Here is a 17,927-nt window from a genome sequence, read left to right as displayed (position 1 = left end):
CTGACCTAGGGTGAATTTTAAATAGGGATAATTTTTAATGATTTTAATAAGAGACACAGCTACAAATATTTGGTTTTTAATTGGCTTTTATTGGGGAAATGTACTATGTTGTTTTAATATGCTGTGAGCCGCCCTGAGTCCCGTGGGGAGAAGGGCGGCATATAAGTCTTAAAAATAAATAAATAAAATAAATAAATATGGTGCTCTGCTTGTAAGTGATTTGGGATAGTATTATACAAAGATTTAATCCAGAGATGAACAATAAATAGAGGTTTTCTTCACCTGATTTCCCAGCAGAGGGTTTCATGGGGTTGACTAAGAAGAGGTCACTTTCTATTCAGTGATTTTTTTTCAAATGTAGTTGAGCTCTACTTTGATAAAGAACCTGTAGAAAATCTCTGGGCTTGATCATTAATTCTTATTTCTTCTGCATCTATTTAGCACACGGACTTGGCACAGTACTTATCTCAGCACCCTGGGGGCCTTCATCCTCATAATGTTATGGTATGTTTTTGGATGTTATGGTATGTTTTGTATATAAAAGGCATGTATTGTGAACAAACATTATCAACAGGCTTAGCATATTAGGGTTCGCCTATTTGTCTTAAATATATATATTTCTCTCTCTTGCATCTAGTTCCAACTGTGTGATTATGTTGTGCTAACAAGTATGAAAGAGGAACCAAGATTTATAATCTTTCCCCATTGCTGAGTTGAAGTGTTCTTTGTCCGTTCTTGAGTCAGTCCGCAGAAAACTGCAGCTGTCCCCATCATTGATCCTTATCCTGCATCACCTGATTTCACTCCAAAGAATGGATAAAAAAGCCTAACAGATTTAAAAACCTTGCGACTGCTTTTGGATAGTGTGGGAATCTGCTTTCATTTTGGTTTCGGACAAGATTAAGGAAATGTGATGAGGACGTGGCAGAACAAACCTGTTGCCAAGACATGCTTTTCCTGTTTATACACAAGCAGGAAAGACTGTATTAACCTTGTGCGCCCCCCAATGCTTTCATAATATGAAAGAATAATAACCTGTCATATGTGTACAGCCTGTCACCCTCCATGTTATAGCTTTAGCCATTGATTCTCAAAAGTATATTCTGTCTATCCTGCCCCCAAGGATGTCAAATGATTGCATTAAATGTTTGTGAAGTGCAGCACTCCTATATTACACTTTTATCCTTCCTCAAGCCCTCACCAAATGAAGATACACCATATTGCTGGCCATTCATTTATGACCCCAGAATCCAAAATCAAGAAAAATTGCATATTAATATAAAGATCCTTCACCATGGAAGTCTGCAAAAAAAATTCCCCACCACGATACAGGTAGTCCTCAACTTATGATCACATTGAACCCAAAATTTGTGTTGCTAAGCAAGACATTGGTTAACTGAGTTTTTATGACCTTTCTTGCCACAGTTGTTAAGTGAATCACTGCAGTTATTAAGTTATTTGTTGAGTGATTCTGGCTTCCCCATTGACTTTGCTTGTCAGAAGGTCACAAAAGGTGATCACATGACCCCAGGACATTGCAATCATCATAAATATGAGTCAGTTGCCAAGTGTTTGATTTTTCATCACGTGACCATGGGGATGCTGCAATGGTCATATGTCACTTTTTTCAGTGCTATTATAACTTCAAACGGTCACTAAATGAACTCTTGTAAGTCAAGGACTACCTGTATTCTGATGGTTTTTGATTCATTATTTGGTCACTAATGAATCCCCAAATTTAAATCACGACTGAACAACTGAAGTTCTGCTTAACTGGTGACTTTGTTGTTGTTGCCTTATTTTTGAGAAGGAAGTATTTCAATATCTGTTTTCAAAAGAAAACACATTTTACCTAGTTTAAAAAGAAACTCAAGCTGTATAAAACACCTGTAGAGTATATGTGAAGAAACTGTGGATTTCCCCCCCCCCTTTGTGGTGTTAGTTGTTGCATCTCACGTACAAAGATCCTTTGGAGGATCTGGCGGTGACAGCATCAGAAAGGGGGGATTTGAAGTCCTCCAGGGCCTTCCAGTGGATCTCGTGAAGTCATTTTTATAGAGCCACTTCAGTACAAACTTTATTTTCACCACCAAACCCTCAGGAACACTTTGGAGCCACTCAAGTCCTCACCACTGCTCCAAGTATTCCACATCAGGCCACCTGCACCCCCTCTAGTTGACTAACAAGGGAGTCTACAAACATCTGCAAATAATCAGTGCCTTTTCCACACCCTCCACTTTGACATGTTTCTTTCTTACTAAGTAAAAACACAGCTGGTTTCTGTGAACGGCAAGACAGGGTTGAAGCTTCATGGCAGGTGGGAGAACATCCTTTTCTTATTCTATTATTTATTATTCTTTAGCTCCAAGGATAAAATACAAAGCAAAGAAAAAGAAAAAGAAAATAAACTAACAAACATTTGACACCAACAAGAAAAACAAAAAAATATGCGTACAACCCCCCCATATCAAATACATTATTGACAACTAACATTAAACATAAAAAAAATTCCACTCCAGCTAAATGCTTACAAATATATCAAAAATGTCTTTTCCATCTCAGGTAACCCCAAAGGTAAAACTAATCTTCAAATCCCTCTTTTAACCATCTACTATTTTATTTAACATGTAGAAAATCCACAATGGTTTCCAATCTTTTATAAACTTGTCCAATCCATTGTCTCTAATCAATCAGGTGAACGAACTCCCTAAGTAGAAACTGTCTAACCTTATGCCATCCCAGGAATCCTGTACAACTATTCTCACTGCCCTTTTCTTTTCCATCATATTTTTTCCTTTTATATTTATTTAGGAAAATCCCCAGGCTTCCTAATATGCTTATAAAACAAAGCATCATAAGCCCTTCATATCATTTTTAATATGCTTCTTTAGTTGTTTTTAAACAGAACCCACATGAGATTGAACCAGGATGAAAATGCAATTCGTAAAGAGCAAGGTTTTTTTAAATTCTTTCCTCCTTGTTATCTGATCCCCACAATTCCTATCTTACAACAGTTATAGTATTTGCTTTAGCCTCTGACATCCATTAGAATCCCCCTTTTTATATTTCTATTCCTCACCTATTTTTTTTTTTAAATCTACATATTTAAGCCCTGCAGAATTTTGTTTTCAACAGTCTGAATTAATATCAGGAAAGTAGTATTTGTTTTATTCTGTGGCAGTCAGGTAATTAGCAACCCAAAGTTATCTTGGAGTTGAGTGGCACCAAATCAAATAGAAGAAACTAAGATAGCATTCACTTACCAAACAGAGACAAAAAAAAGCAGAGCCAAATCTTTGAAACAGTGTGGGATTTTTAAACCATGAAAAGAATGTTCACAAAGGGCTGCATTTTGCCATTTGCCATATGGGAGTCCTACATCTTGAAACAATTCCCAAAGTAGACATAACCATAATCTAATGCCTTTACCAGGAGGAAAACTGATGAGATGGTTCCCAGCTATCATATCTAGCCTTCTGAATTCTTTCTATGATTTTAGCAAGACTCACATTATTCTAGTATCCCTTTGGTAGGTCTTGGAGCCTCCAGACAAATTCTGGGGTATCTACTGATGCTTGCCATCATTGGGAAAGATGTCTCTGAATTGTTTTTCCTCATTTGTGGCCTTTGGGGTATAAGGGTAAAAATAGGAGTAAGAGGCCTCTGCTAGGCAAACTGCTTCCATTTCTAATATCACTCCCCCAAATACCCTGAAGTTCAGCTATTCTATTGATTTGTTCTAACTTACATCACCTTTCTTTAGCTCTTGAGTGAAAAATGGGATATAAATCTAATAAACGAAATAAAACAATCCATAATAGTCTTTTTTCCTAAGATTGAGCTAATTAATTTTACAATTTCTTTTTGCATTTTATTTTCCACATTTTTCAAAAAGCTTTATCCCAACATTCTGACATTTAGCCACGGTCCCCATCCTATTCCAGATTGTTTTTCTTCAATATGCTATTATTCCCCTCACTCCTAGATTGCTTTTATGACTCTTCTCTTGGGGAATCCTGGCTTCTGTTTGACTATGGGGGAAAATAAAAAGAGAAGCAAATAAAGCTCTTCATCCAGCACAACTATTACTAGCAAGAGAATAGGTATATAACAGAAGAGTTGCTAGGAACATGTGTTGTGGGTTTTAAATATGTAAATAACTTATAAGGAAGAGTCATTTCATTCATTCATTCATTCCCTTTCTTTCCTCTGGAAGTTTAAGATACTATCTTACACTACCATGGCTACACTACCATTTTCCCTTTTGTTTCCAGCTTTTCATGTTCCAGCTTCTGAGAGGGTTGGCTCACATCCATAAGTGCCATATCCTTCATCGAGATCTGAAACCTCAGAATTTGCTCCTGAATTGCTATGGAGAGCTTAAATTAGCTGATTTTGGTGAGTCATCATAAGCTGGTCCCTATCAGACCCTATTCAGTAGATGAATTTCTTGGGCCTATAGATTCAGGGCCATGGCATTTCCATTTGGTCAGCTATAAAGAACAAGCTCTTCTGTCTTTAATTCAGCTCAAGCTAAATAGGTGTCAGTTTAGACATTTGGGATAATTAATGTTAAAAATTGAGAAATATAGGAAAAATCAACTGCATTATATAGTTGGATAGTACTTTTGATTATTCACAACAAAAAGATGCAAAATAATTGTAATACATTATGTCTGTGATTTGTGCCCTGCAATTTGTTGTATAGATAGACAAAATGGGTCAAAATGATAATTCTGACTGTGATTTTAAAATTCTGATTTTTTTCCCCTCTGCTTTGTCAGGTCTTGCTCGTGCTAAATCTGTCCCCAACCAAACATACTCTGCTGAGGTGGTGACTCTTGGCTATCGTCCTCCTGATGTTCTGCTTGGAGCCACTGATTATTCATCAGATGTGGATATTTGGTGAGAACAGATTTGGACCATTAAGAGGAAGGAAATGAAACTCAACACACTCATCCTTTCCCTTCTTAGGGAAAGATGGAAGACACAATAAGAGCATTTTAAAATATGGAAAAATGCAGTGAAGAAGAGCGTACTCTGATTATCAAAAATTACATGGGATTGAATTGGAAATAAAATTTACTGTATTTTCTTTTTTTTCTCTGAACCCTCAATTGCTTAAAGATTTAAATATTTAATATCAATTGTGTCCCAAATGAAATGTCATGTTTTTATTTGAGTAGTCCATAATAGAGTAGACTGCTTGCCAAGTGGTATCTAGAGCACGTAAGAGAAAAATGAAACTAAATCCAAAGATTTTATTCTGGTCACCCAATCTTTCCCATAAGCAATGCCATAATTCTTACTTCATATAGTTTGATTATGATTAGCTCTGCTGATCTCCTAATGGTTACAGAATTCCTAGAAATTTTATTGATTTGACAGAGAACCAGATCTTTATGAAGTGATAAAGTCAAATGTCATAGTTTGAAAGATTTCATCTCATTAAGTTACAGCTTTACTGGAAAAAAAATTATTTGATGAGGTGAAAAAGCACTATCCCCTGTAGAATCCCCTGAGTACTAGCATCAGTTTAAAAAAATCCTGGTCTGCAGCCATTTTGATCTCTATGTTTCTAGCTAAGTCATGATCATGACTGACATGCAGAGTCTGGAACAAGGCGTTCCCATACTGTAGTATACTATACTATAATATAATCCAATATAATATAATATAACAAAAAGCAGGACTACATTGAGAGAGTATGAATTACGCAAGTCTTACAAGATAATCCAGAATATGGATTAATATGTGCCCAAAGCAAGTTCCCTGAAGATGGGCTTCAGCATGAATCCAAAAGCTCAGAGTAAATCTCTGGTCCCAGTGACTGACCCAGATTTGATCTTGCAATAATCCAGAGTTGCTATGCCAAGAGGGAAGGAAAATGAATGGTGTATGACAGCCCTTAAATTGTGATCCAGGTTCTGATGTGTTTAGGAAAGTACGTATGTGGGAGGAATTAAAACTGATTATTGTAGCAGAGCCATTTATTATGGCCTTAAGGAGTTTATAGTGTAAGGAACTTCCATGCCAGTCAGCCACAATCATTATGTTAATAACAAGAGTGCAAAATATCTGAAAGATACAATTTTGCCTATTTCTAATAAAGGCTAAAACTGCAAGTTTTACTGCCTTCTCCCTCCTAAACTTGGTTTCTCCTTCTCTTTTATCACAGATTTTGATGTTTAGGCAGTATGATATGCAGTTCAGTTCTTAGAATTTCTCATATTGTAGTAGTAAAGAAATCTGTTGTGACAATACTGTGCTACCGGAGCTTTTGTGCATTATATTGAGAATGGAGCCTAGGGGATGAGCTGCAAGCTGAGCTTAAGAGCCACCACACAATTGAAGGAATTAAGGAAACAATCTGATGGACAGCAAAAGTTCTGCTCCACTTAACTTCTGATCTAGATACTAGCTATTTATTGTATACACAGCCTCAAGCATGCTAGATTAGCCTTAAACATTTTCGAGTGTATGAGCATACGTATTTAGATTAAATGTTGGTCATTTAGTTAAGAATGTCATATTCAGTTTAAATCCAAACTAGTTCCAGAGTGGCAGTTTCTCATGGATTCTTTCTTTCTTTTATTAAAGAAAGATGAAACTGCTGGAAAGTCCATATTAAATTGTATGCAATTTAATATACAGAATTTTGTATCTAGTTTTCTCTATTATATGCTTTAATGCAACTGCCTTAATTTATGCCTTAAAATATGCTTGATTCTAGTTTACATTGTCTCTTATGCAAGTTCCCCAATATTTTTTTCTTTTTTGAATCAATATTTCAAGTAACTGCTTCCTTATGTAAATTTTGTCATGATATGTTGCTAGTAGAAAGCATGATAAAAATGTATATTTTATATTCTGATGTTTTGATTTAGATTAGATATATTTGTAATGTGTATAAAAACAGCACTGGGTGGCTAAGTGACTTAATATTATTTTTCTCCAGGAGTGCAGGCTGCATATTTGTGGAGATGCTTCATGGTCAACCACTGTTTCCAGATGTTAGCAATATCTTTGACCAGCTAGAGAAAATCTGGATAGTGAGTACAATGGTATATCTGAGAAATTCATAGTAAAACCATCAGCACTTCAAAGTGTTACTGTATCAATACAGATCGGGATGGGTAACATTTTTTGATGCTCAGAAGTATCTTTCTGTCTCTTCCTTTGCCTTGTGAATTTGTTATAAGATGAATATAAGAAATTCAACAAGGGAAGAAAAAAAGAGTTTCACTTTTTGTGTGTTTGATCTTCAAAATACAAAAAAGCTAAAAGGAGATGCCTTGATACATAATAGATAAATTCACTGTATTCCGTTTTCTGAGCATGTAAAAAACCAGACAGACATTGGCTGTAATTTTAAATGCCACCATTACACAAGAGAACTCAGTTTGGGTTCTTAATTCAATCCATAGCTAAATGCTTGCTTTGAGGTATTTTATCTTAATTGGCATGGATTTATTTGCTTGAGGAATGAGTCCTAGAACTTGAATCTTCAAATTAAGCTTCAGTGGTACTAAGGCCCACGATCTCCTCAAACAATGCTGTGAAACACCTGTCAGAAGATCTGCTTACTGACATTTCCCTTTCACCTCAAAGCAGTGGTGTCTCTCTCATCCTGACAGTCTGTAGCTTCTGAATGCCTTCTCTTGTAGAGACCCAATCTTGATTTCTGGAAGAGCACTTTGGCTGGCCATTCTGACAGCTGCAGCCAATGATAAATATGAGAGCTTTGTACAGTACTTAGCAAATACATTCAGTTTTGTTTCTCATTTGAAAGGTATTGGGGATCCCAACTGAAGAAACATGGCCAGGAGTTTCCAAACTTTGCCACTATAAGCCAGGTATGATTTCATATCTGTATATAAGAATGTTATATACCTTCAGCCTGTTTGCTGATACATGGGTATGCTGCTGTTGTGAAGGATCATTATTATTTGATCACTCTCTCCATTTCCATGTGCAATGAACATGCTCACAATGGCTGTCTTCATGAGGAACACAATAGTCTGCAAACAGGTTGCTGGGGGTAGTGGGAGGATGGTCTTCCTGCAGGATCTAATCTGGGTCGGTCACTGGGACCAGAGGTTTAGTGTTCCAAGCTTTTGGACTCATGCTGGAGCCCATCTTCAGGGAACTTCTCTCTACCAGAATGTGTACACTGACCCAGATTGGATCTGCAACATTATCCTGAGATACCAGGGCAATCCAGAAATAAACCTCTGTTTGGTTATCAATGACAGACACTTGCATATACAGAACTTGTATTATACACATTAGAAAACTACAACATTACATTAGTTTTCTACATAATCGCCATTCAAATTGAGGCACTTGTCATAACGTCTTACAAGGTTTGAAATTCCTTCTGCAAAAAAAATCTCCCGCCTGGGAATGAAGCCACCCTGTAACAGCATCATGAAGTGCATTGTCATGCTGAAGCGGTGCAACGCAAGCCACTGTTTCATTTTTAAAAATTAGTTCATTTTCAATTGATCTAGCGGACGAGTCAACTGCAACACAACCTTCTCCTTCCACTTCTCACTACCTACTGAACTACTGCGCACGGCGCCATAGGACAGGTGTCACTATCCCCGCCTATTTCTTGCACATGCTCAAAAGTTTATTTCCGAATTGCCCTCGTACTTATATTTGCCTTCATTCGCAAGGGTCTTTTTACTTCCCTATTCGTTTCCTGCAATTCTGCCCAGAATCAGTGAGAAGAGAGCAGAGAGGGATAGGCCTTTCCTTCCCATCCATCATGTGGGGAACTTTATCAACAGAACTTCAAAGGGCCAGTTGTCTCTTAGTGGGATGTGGGCATTTTTTTTTTTTTAAAGGAGCCTTCCTTTCCCTTCTGTTTAATATTTTCTCATGAGATGTCTTTCAGAACAGCATAATCCAAGTGTTGTGGTTTAGGGAAGCAATGATCAACACCAATGCAAAGAAATGTGAAATATTAAAACCCTGAAACATAAACTCCCTCCTCTGCATCCTGGGAGAAAGGACAGAGTCTGCGTGAAAGCCAGGGAGGGCAAGTGGGGGAAGCACTTTCAGTCTTACGTTTTTCAGGTCTAGCAGAGCATAGTAACATCTCTTCAAAGAGGAGGATGTTGCTCAGATGAGCTTCAGAGGCCCTGGTTTCCCTCCCCTGCTTGAAAACTAAACATCCCTCATTTTCACATGCTGGCTGGTTTTGTAATGGTGGGGAAACTTTCACACCATTAGCCAGGATTCATTAATCACAGTGGCGTGAAATGGGAATGTGCTGGCTTCCTCAGCAGACTGGAGTTTGTGCCCCATCCTACCTACCCTGACATAGTAATTGGGGGTTGGGGAATTAGGTTCACTGCTTTGAATGAAAGGAGGAAAGGAAGATTCTCTGGGGAGTGGGAGAAGGACAGGGGGGGAGGGCAAAGCCTCAAACCACTCATCAATTCCCTGCTGTTTTTCTAAGGGAAAACATAACAAACCCAGAGAAATCCTTGCTGTGGGAAGGGCAGTAGTGAAGCAGTGACATGCTAATGAAAAGTCTCCTCATACGTTTTTAAAAAAAAGTATGACTCTGGAGGAAATACTAGTTAATTAACAACTGGTTTTTATAACATAACAAAATATTGTGGGTTTGTAATGCAATTTAGTTGCTGTTTGCTAACTTTTGATGTTTTTAAAATGGCACTCTGAAAGCTACCAGTTCAAGGCATTTATTAACTATTCTGTCCCTTCCTTCTTAATGTTGCTTCTAATTAAACAGTGAAGAAAATCAAAGAAAAAACTACAATAGGAAAGTCATTGGTTGGACTCCCAAAGCCCACAAAACATTTTGTGAATTCTAACTGAGAAAGTGCTTCGTCTGGAGTTGATTATAATCACTTGTACTAACTAGTCAGTAGATACCCATTGTTTGAAACATATTTTTCACAGTATTGGGAGTAAATTTGTACTGTTAAATTGTAAGTTAGCACCGAAGCAACAATAAAACAAATCAACTTAAAATATTATCATCCCAGATTAAAAATATGATTTGGATCATTATGGAAAGGCAATAACATAATTGTGTTGGAAGATCTGTGGATCTTACACAGCACAAATTGACAATCCATTTTTAAAAACAATATGCTTTGTTGGGGGGGGGTGGGCTGGATGCTGAAACACACGAAGAATGGTTGCGGGAACTGGGTATCTAGTTCCTGAATCTAACAAAATGGAGCAAGGGAGACCTGATAGCAGTCTTCCAATATGTGAGAGGCTGTCACAAAGAAGAGGGGGACAACCTATTCTCCAAAGCACCTCAGAGCAAGACAAGAAGGGAACTTATCAAAAAAGTGATCCAACCTAGAATTAAGGAGAAATTTCCTGAAAGTGAGAACAAATAAATAGTGGAATGGGTTGTTTTCAGAAGTTGTGACTACTTCAGTACTGGAGGTCTTTTAAGAAGAGATTGGACAGCCATTTGTCCAGAATTGTATAGGATCCCTGCCTGGACAGAGGGTTGAGCTAGAAGACCTCCAAGGTCCCTTCCAACTCTGTCATTCTGTATTCTGTATTTCTAGAAGGTCCTGTTGCTTTCTTATGATTATGGTCAGATTAATATAGGAAAATACTGATGACAGGGTCTTTTCTCAGTGAAAGTGCTTTCTGCCCATCCTTGAGTCACCACAAAACAAAGCCAGCATAACATTTGCTGTCTGCATCCTGGATCCTGGATTGTACCTTTTCAAGGGGTGTTGTCTTGCTTTGTGAGTTTCCCCCCTGGTATTGCCAAGGCAGTTGTTTGGTCTTGTTGCTGCTCCTTTGGAAGTTTATCTATCTTCTGTGTGATGGCTTGTCTGCCTCCTATTACTTATCCACAGTATGCATCTGCTAAAAATCAAGGGTTTATAGTTTATTAATCAATCAGTCATGGGAGGGAGGAGAAAAGAAACTGAAGTGCAGGGTGATGATTGGTACCTAATCTGTTTAAAAATAGATTAAATATACAACAAAGGAATAAATAATAAATTATAACACTAAGAATTGCTGCGGAGTCACATAGGAATATATTTACTTATTGTAGTTTTTTAGACAATTATCTTCTAAAGCAGAGTTCCTCAATTTTTCTGGCTTTGTGGATCAGCGGGTGGGGGGAAGAGGGGATGATTCTGCACATGTGGTTGGCAAGCACATGCATGTGCACCTGCCGCTCACACAAATGGAACACGTGCGCATGTGCTTGCTTGCTGCTTGCACAAGTGAGAATGCATTTGCACATGTGCACTTGCTGACTATTTCCGCTGCCCGGTTGCAATCCCCTCAAGCCCATTAGTGGGCTATGGCCCACAGGTTGGGGACCCCTGTTGTAAAGCATCTTACTTCAATTAAAATTATTTCCATTTTTGCATTAATTTAGTTTTTGCATTGTGCAAAGCAGAATATCTCCAGACAATTCCCTGTGTTCTCATAAAGGTCAATAACTTGATATTTTACTAGACATGTTAACATTAGATAAGTTGTAATCCAGATACCTGAGGTCAGAGACAGGAAGAGATTAGGTCAGAGGTAGGCAACCTTGGCTCTTTTATGACTCGTGGACTTCAACTCCCAGAATTTCTGAGCCAGCATGGCTGGCTCAGGAATTCTGGGAGTTGAAGTCCACGAGTCATAAAAGAGCCAAGGTTGCTTACCTCTGGATTAGGTATAAAAGAACATATTTTGTTGCTTCAAACAAAATAAAATACATTCTTGCAATGGTGTTTTCAGTTTCTTTGCATTAAAATTTGCAACACATTGAAACAGATGCTTCAGCCAAGTAATGTATTATAGCTGCATGACCTCCCCAACTGTAAGAATTATTTCTTTTATTTGATTGGCTATGACAATACAACAGATTCATCTTTGCCCTCAGTGAGATGAATTGCAATAGGAAATCCCATATGTTTACATATGTATATTCTCAGAGCTCTGTAGAAAGACTGACTGATTATGACAAATATTGAAAGTATTGATTATGTATAACTAATTCCTCTTTTTAAAATATTGATATTTCATTGATTAATGTAATGTTGAACATGTAATCTTTGATTGGAGGAATAAAACATGTACAGAAACATTGAAACAATCACAGAACAGTAGAATTGAAAGAGAACCCAAGGATCATCAACTAAATATCTATGAGATGGTGGCCCTCCAGCCTCTTATGAAAAATCTCCAGAGATTGAGAACGTACAGTCTCCATAGGTGAACTATTTCACTGATTTCAGATGTCACTTTTCACAAAATAGAAGAGTTATTCTAAGTTTCAGAAGTGACAAAGCAAACTAGGAGAAGATTTGGCTAAGGCATTTGCAGCTGACTGGGGTACAAGCATGCCCTTCAGTATTGTCCTCTAGGACCCCGTGACATGACCTTTATCTGGTTGTGTTGTTTGACACAAGGTTGTTTTTGCAGCGGACCATGTTTTTTTGTTTTTTTAAAAAGTGGTCATTGATGCTTTACTATGTTTGTATATTGGTTTTTTTAACTTGTTTTTATTGGATTGTTGCTTTTGTCATGAGCCCTGTGTCACTTAGGTGAGATTGGTGGCCCTACAAATCAAATCAATAAATAAAAACCTCAGTCCTTAAATGAAACAAAGTTAAGTCATTTTTAGCTTTATTGCTATTAAAGTAGCACTTCCTCCCTTATTCCAGGAGTCGGTCAAGCTATATAAACTTCATGTCAATTTTCCAATAGGGCCAGAAATCCTGTTGCATTTGAGGACATGCAAGGACTTTAGCAGCTCTTCCGGCTGGAAGAGGATTTCGTGTAATTAATACTAAATTGGTTTAAATATCCATTTGCTTGGATTCTCCACAATCAGGGTTATAGGGATATAAACTTCAAAATAAAAAGAAGGTTAAGTTTCACTTTTATTAACTCAAATGATTGGCTATGCCGGCAGCCCCCAACCTTTTTGGCACCAGGAACCGGTCCATGGAGAAAGGCTTTTCTGCAGACCGGAGAGGGTGTGATTTCAGGTGCTGCCTGTAATCTGCAGATGGGGCTTCGCTTGTTTACATGGTCCAGTTTCTGGCATGCCATAGATCGATGCCGGTCCACAGACCGGGGTTGGGGACCTGGGCTATGCCAAACAGTTTTACTATTTAGTCAGAACACCCAAATCTCAAACTTCCTGCTAGCCGCAGACCATCAGGGTAGAATGAACTGGAGTGACCTTACTTCTGCCCTTTCAAGGATCCTTGGGAGGAGCACAGAAGGTATTTTTTTTGCATTTTTAAAATTTTTCCTATCTACTAGGCCGGTTGCAGGCATAGCAAGGAGCATCATCTTTCACGTGGCCCGCAGCCTCTGCCTCTGCATCTTTTGGGGAGTGTCCCAAGATCTGGAATTCCTGACCTTGGAAATTCTTGCCTTGAAGACCCTGGGAAGGTGGGAGGGGACCCTTGGGCAAAGACTCTATTTGCCTTGTAGAATGTGGAAGGCTTTCAAACTAGACTTTTTATTAGGCGACTGCCCTGACTCCTTCATGGAAATTTATGGGGGAATTGGTTTCCAAACATCCTCATTCTTCACTTGTAACCCTCCTATGTTTTCCCACCGTTTCTTCCTTTTTCTTTAGGCAGACACCTTTGTTATGAAGAAACAGACTGCATAATGTCTGGTGATTAACTGTGCTAGGAGTCTTCTGTCTGGAGGCACTCGTCTATCTGATTGCAGTATGTTTGCTCTGTTAAAATCAGATTCAAGCATTTGTGCCAGCATTCTCTAACCAAGCAGGCTAACAGGTCTATAGTACAGCAGTGATAAATGTAAGGACAAGAACAGGAACTCTCAAGTATATATGACTTCAATTGGTTGTGTTTAATCCTGTGATTGCATATTAATTTTCCAGACAGATTCCTTGGCAGTAGGCCTCAGGGGCTCCAGATTATCTGTGACAGGTAAGCTATCTACAATCATCAAATGCTCCCTTAATGTCGGTCTGTTCTTTGTGCGTAGTCTAAGATAAATCCAAAATAATAGTAGTAATCTTCAAACCTAACAAAAAACATTAAAAGTGGCAATTTCCAAGAAAGGCATTGATACTTATCATTATCATTGGGTTACATCCATGAGTTGCCTAAAAGGGATGTTATTTTAATGAAAGCAACGAAGTCAGGATATGAGAGACTAATTTCATGTTACCTCAGGCTGAGAATTACAGACCAAAGCTAGCATAATAATATGTAAACAATGATCAAACAAGGAGATGAAGACAGAGAACTGGAGTATATTCAACCAAATGTGGCACTTGAAAGTAAAAAAAAAAGATCCCTCTATTCACTAAACAAATGTTTCCTGCTAGATTTATTTCCTGGTTCTAGTTCTTGCAGGGCTTTTTAGGCTTTGTACATTTTCTTGGGCATTCCTGTGAACTCCCTCCCTCCCCCTCTCTTTTTTTGAGGTCCATGCTCTCTCCAGGAGCTTCCAGCCAAGACTTCCTAAACTAAAAGGATCCCACCTGCTTAAAAATGAAAAGCCTCCTAGTTAGGTTATTGATCTTTAATGCTTTGACTATACACTTCCTTCTGTCAGATTAGAGCACTGCCACTAAAGCAAATACCCATACACAAACTCCCCACAGATGCTTCTAGGATTCAGATCACCATTGGTTTTGGCCTTTACAAACAAACTCAGCACTAGATGAATAAAGGTAGATATTGTGGAGTGGAACTAGCTAAGGCACAGATCCAGATACCTACCCTTCAAAATATCCCATATTGTTTTGAGGCCTTTTTTTCATAGCTGAAATTTAGGCTGTGTCCCAGCTTGCACCTAATCACAGCATTAAGCATGTCCTGGCAACATCTTTCTTGCCAATGTAATCACATGGTATTTCCTTCCTTTTGCATATCAGCTTAAGTTGTCCCTGATTGTATCAAATGTTAGAGTAAACATTTTTCCCACTATTCTGACACTGTGAAATGACAATCTGAAGACCTGGAGAAAGGGCCATAAAGCTCTCCATCTATTCTTGGTTGGCAGAAAAATATACTGGCATGAGTTGTGCTGTTCCTATCCTACTTCTATCCTATTTTATTTCTCAGTCACTGTAGTTGCCTCACTTCCCTTTGGGTTGAGCTAATATTAAAGTATCTGAGTGTCACGTATATTCTTAACTCTTCAATTGCAATTGAGCTACAGTTCAAATTCTGCTCTCAGTTTTATATATGCTATTTCTTTGATTTATTTCCTCTATTGTGGAAAAAAAAATCACAAACCACTTAGACTTCAAATGCAGTTAGAGCCATATGTATATTTTTGTTGGGAGTGTAGTGAGAAAAGAAGAGGTAGCTGATCCAGGCAGGGTGATGCTGTTTCAAAGTGAAATGCCTGCTGGGATGAGTTGAAATCTGGCAGGCTGAGTTCCCATGAGCCACTTGATTCTTTGAAGAAAGAAAAAAGCCCATTAAAAGTCCTTCCTTCTAGTTCACTTTCTAGATGTCAAGATATTTGGCATTAGGCTTTGCCACATATAAATACACATACCTATTTGTATATCTATTTACATCCTTTAAAAACCTTGAATCTTAAAGGAACCTGGGAACAGTGTTAAATCAATAAATAATGACAACTTTTCCTAGTGACTATTAAAAGGGCAAGAGATTCTGTGTATGTATGCTTACAAAATGAGACATTGTAATTAGTGGTTGACTGAACTTCTGGAGAACTTTCTTCATGATTAATTAACAATTGGCATAGAGACTTAAAAACTTTACTTTTTTATTTTAATGATGCAATGAAGGTTCCATGATTTACCTTTTGTGATGAATTTGGAGGGATGTGACAACTGCCCATTTTTATGTTCAATTTTTATTAAAACAGGCTTTAACAGAAGATTAAAAAACTACAGAAACATAAAAAGAAAAGTATAAAAAAGGAGATGTGAAAGAATAAAAGAAAAAATTGAAAAATGAGAAAAAGAAATAAAGAAAAAAAAAAATTAAGGAAGAGATTTCCAATTTTCTTTGCAGCAGTTACAAACATAGTAATTACGATCTGCACCCTCCCAAATTACGTATCATATCTTTTTATTCAATAAATCACTAAACCATCAATTCAGTTTTATCCAAACTGTTTAGCCACCTGTATACATTTCTTCTCATGTGATTAAAGAGCTTTGGATATAACTGAACATTTTATTAACTCATTTTTTTAAAAAAAAGTAGATATGTCAAATTAATCTCATTCAACCATGCAAATTTTAAATGAAAGAGCAATATGGATTGCATTACTTTGCTTTTGGTCTTGTTTTACAAATAATGATTTCTTTCCCAAACTGATGATTTTGAAAATAAATTCCACCGAGAGAACATCTAAATATGTCTCCAACATTTAAATATAACTACTTCTGAATTTAAAAGAATTTAGAAAAATAGAAATGTATTGATTTATCCATATATATTTAATTGAATATTTATACCAAATGTAAAGTCAAACTTTCCTTTTCTTTCTCTCTTTCCTATCCTATCTTTTTCTATGGATTCTTCTGATTTTGGCTGATATATTAAATTAATATTTTTCAAAAGTTAACAGCAGAGTTTGAATTCCTAGAATTTAGTTTTCCTTTGTTTTTAACTTCTAGGCTGATCAAGGAGCCTGAGGCTGAAGATTTGGCAGGAAGAATGCTAAAAGTATATCCACAAAATAGGATTTCTGCACAACAGGCACTTTTTCATCAGTTCTTCAATCCACTGCCCTCTCAAGTGAGCCAGCTTTCTAATGGTAGGTTAATCTCTGTTCCCCATCCTATTAATTTACTTCGTTACTTTTTGGTGGAATGTAAACACAATCATGCATAGATGAGGTCAGTTTTATTACAGCCTGTGGTCAGCAAAAAAAACAGATTTTAAAAAAGAAAAAAGCATCAAAATAGATAAACACAAACAAGCATATTCAGCTTCTGCATGCATTGTTTACTTAGAACATATACTAGAAAACACCAGTGAAAGAAACCATGAAAGGCAATAAGAACCCCATTCTTCAGCCATTAAATCAAGAATAGACAATATTTTGAGGGCTTGGGTAGTTCTGGAATGTTTAGAGCATTTTGCAATAGATATAAAGCATTCACGTCTCAGAAGGCAAATGGATCATAAGACCATAATCATCTCTTGTGATATTACCTCAGAAACTATTGCGCCAATAGGTTTTGAGGAAATGATGGTCGTGATATTACCACAGAAACTATTGACCCAATAGGTCTTGAGGAAATGATGGTCCACTAAGTGTTCACTTTGGTAGCAATTACTGGACGTTGTTCAGGGAACAGGCAAGGCACTCACTAAGAACTTCTTCCCTGACAAAGGGCAGAGTATTGTACAGGAGCTCTTGTCTTCCAAGGCAGCAGATGGCCACTGTCCCATGTAAAACTTCCTCAGTATATTCTTACTTTTATTTTTTGCTTTTTTTCATAGCACAGTCCATCTTCTCAGTACCCGGAGTGATGCTCAAACAAGAAATGTGTGACCTCTTTTTTTCATCTCAGAAGGGCCATCAGGAATATAGTTCAAGCAACTTTTGGTGAAAGAAATGAAGGATTTTTTTTTTCAAGAGAGAAAGGAGGCAAAGAAATAAAACCATATTGTTTATTATCATTAGCTAAGACAAATGGGGATAAACTATGTACCAATATTACAAATCCTGGATTTCAATATATAAGCCCAGCGATTGGATTACCGATGCATGGCAGAGGAAGAGATGTGGATATAGTACAAAACCAGAACTTTTCTTTCTGCAGTTCCAGGATACAACTCTTAATAATACCAAACTTTCCAACATGGAGAGTGGAACACAATGTACTACAGCATCTGTTTTATTTTTACTAATTGGACGCTAATTGTCCAGAAATACTATCCTACATTGACCTTCTGCCATTGTTAATGGAGTTATTCCTT

The 17,927-nt window shown here is 37.4% G+C and overlaps 1 protein-coding gene across 1 annotated transcript in view; it reads left to right on the top strand.

Annotated features, from left to right (window-relative positions):
• The window catches only part of LOC107294765 (cyclin-dependent kinase 15), a 29,107-nt gene extending 11,542 nt beyond the window's left edge, over window positions 1–17,565 (top strand). The window contains exons 5-12 of the mRNA XM_015824023.1: window positions 442–504; window positions 4,275–4,398; window positions 4,785–4,905; window positions 6,959–7,052; window positions 7,793–7,856; window positions 13,883–13,931; window positions 16,616–16,755; window positions 17,448–17,565. Of these exons, the coding sequence (XP_015679509.1) occupies window positions 442–504; window positions 4,275–4,398; window positions 4,785–4,905; window positions 6,959–7,052; window positions 7,793–7,856; window positions 13,883–13,931; window positions 16,616–16,755; window positions 17,448–17,557 (765 nt within the window). The 3' untranslated portion in view covers window positions 17,558–17,565. The remainder of the gene's footprint in view (window positions 1–441; window positions 505–4,274; window positions 4,399–4,784; window positions 4,906–6,958; window positions 7,053–7,792; window positions 7,857–13,882; window positions 13,932–16,615; window positions 16,756–17,447) is intronic.
• Window positions 17,566–17,927: the final 362 nt, after the last annotated feature.

The sequence above is a fragment of the Protobothrops mucrosquamatus genome, unplaced genomic scaffold (assembly GCF_001527695.2).
Source record: "Protobothrops mucrosquamatus isolate PMUCROS unplaced genomic scaffold, P.Mucros_1.0 scaffold2087, whole genome shotgun sequence".
Taxonomy (NCBI): domain Eukaryota; kingdom Metazoa; phylum Chordata; class Lepidosauria; order Squamata; family Viperidae; genus Protobothrops; species Protobothrops mucrosquamatus.
Note: the sequence above shows the minus strand (reverse complement) of the source record. Positions and strands in the feature narration are given on the sequence as shown.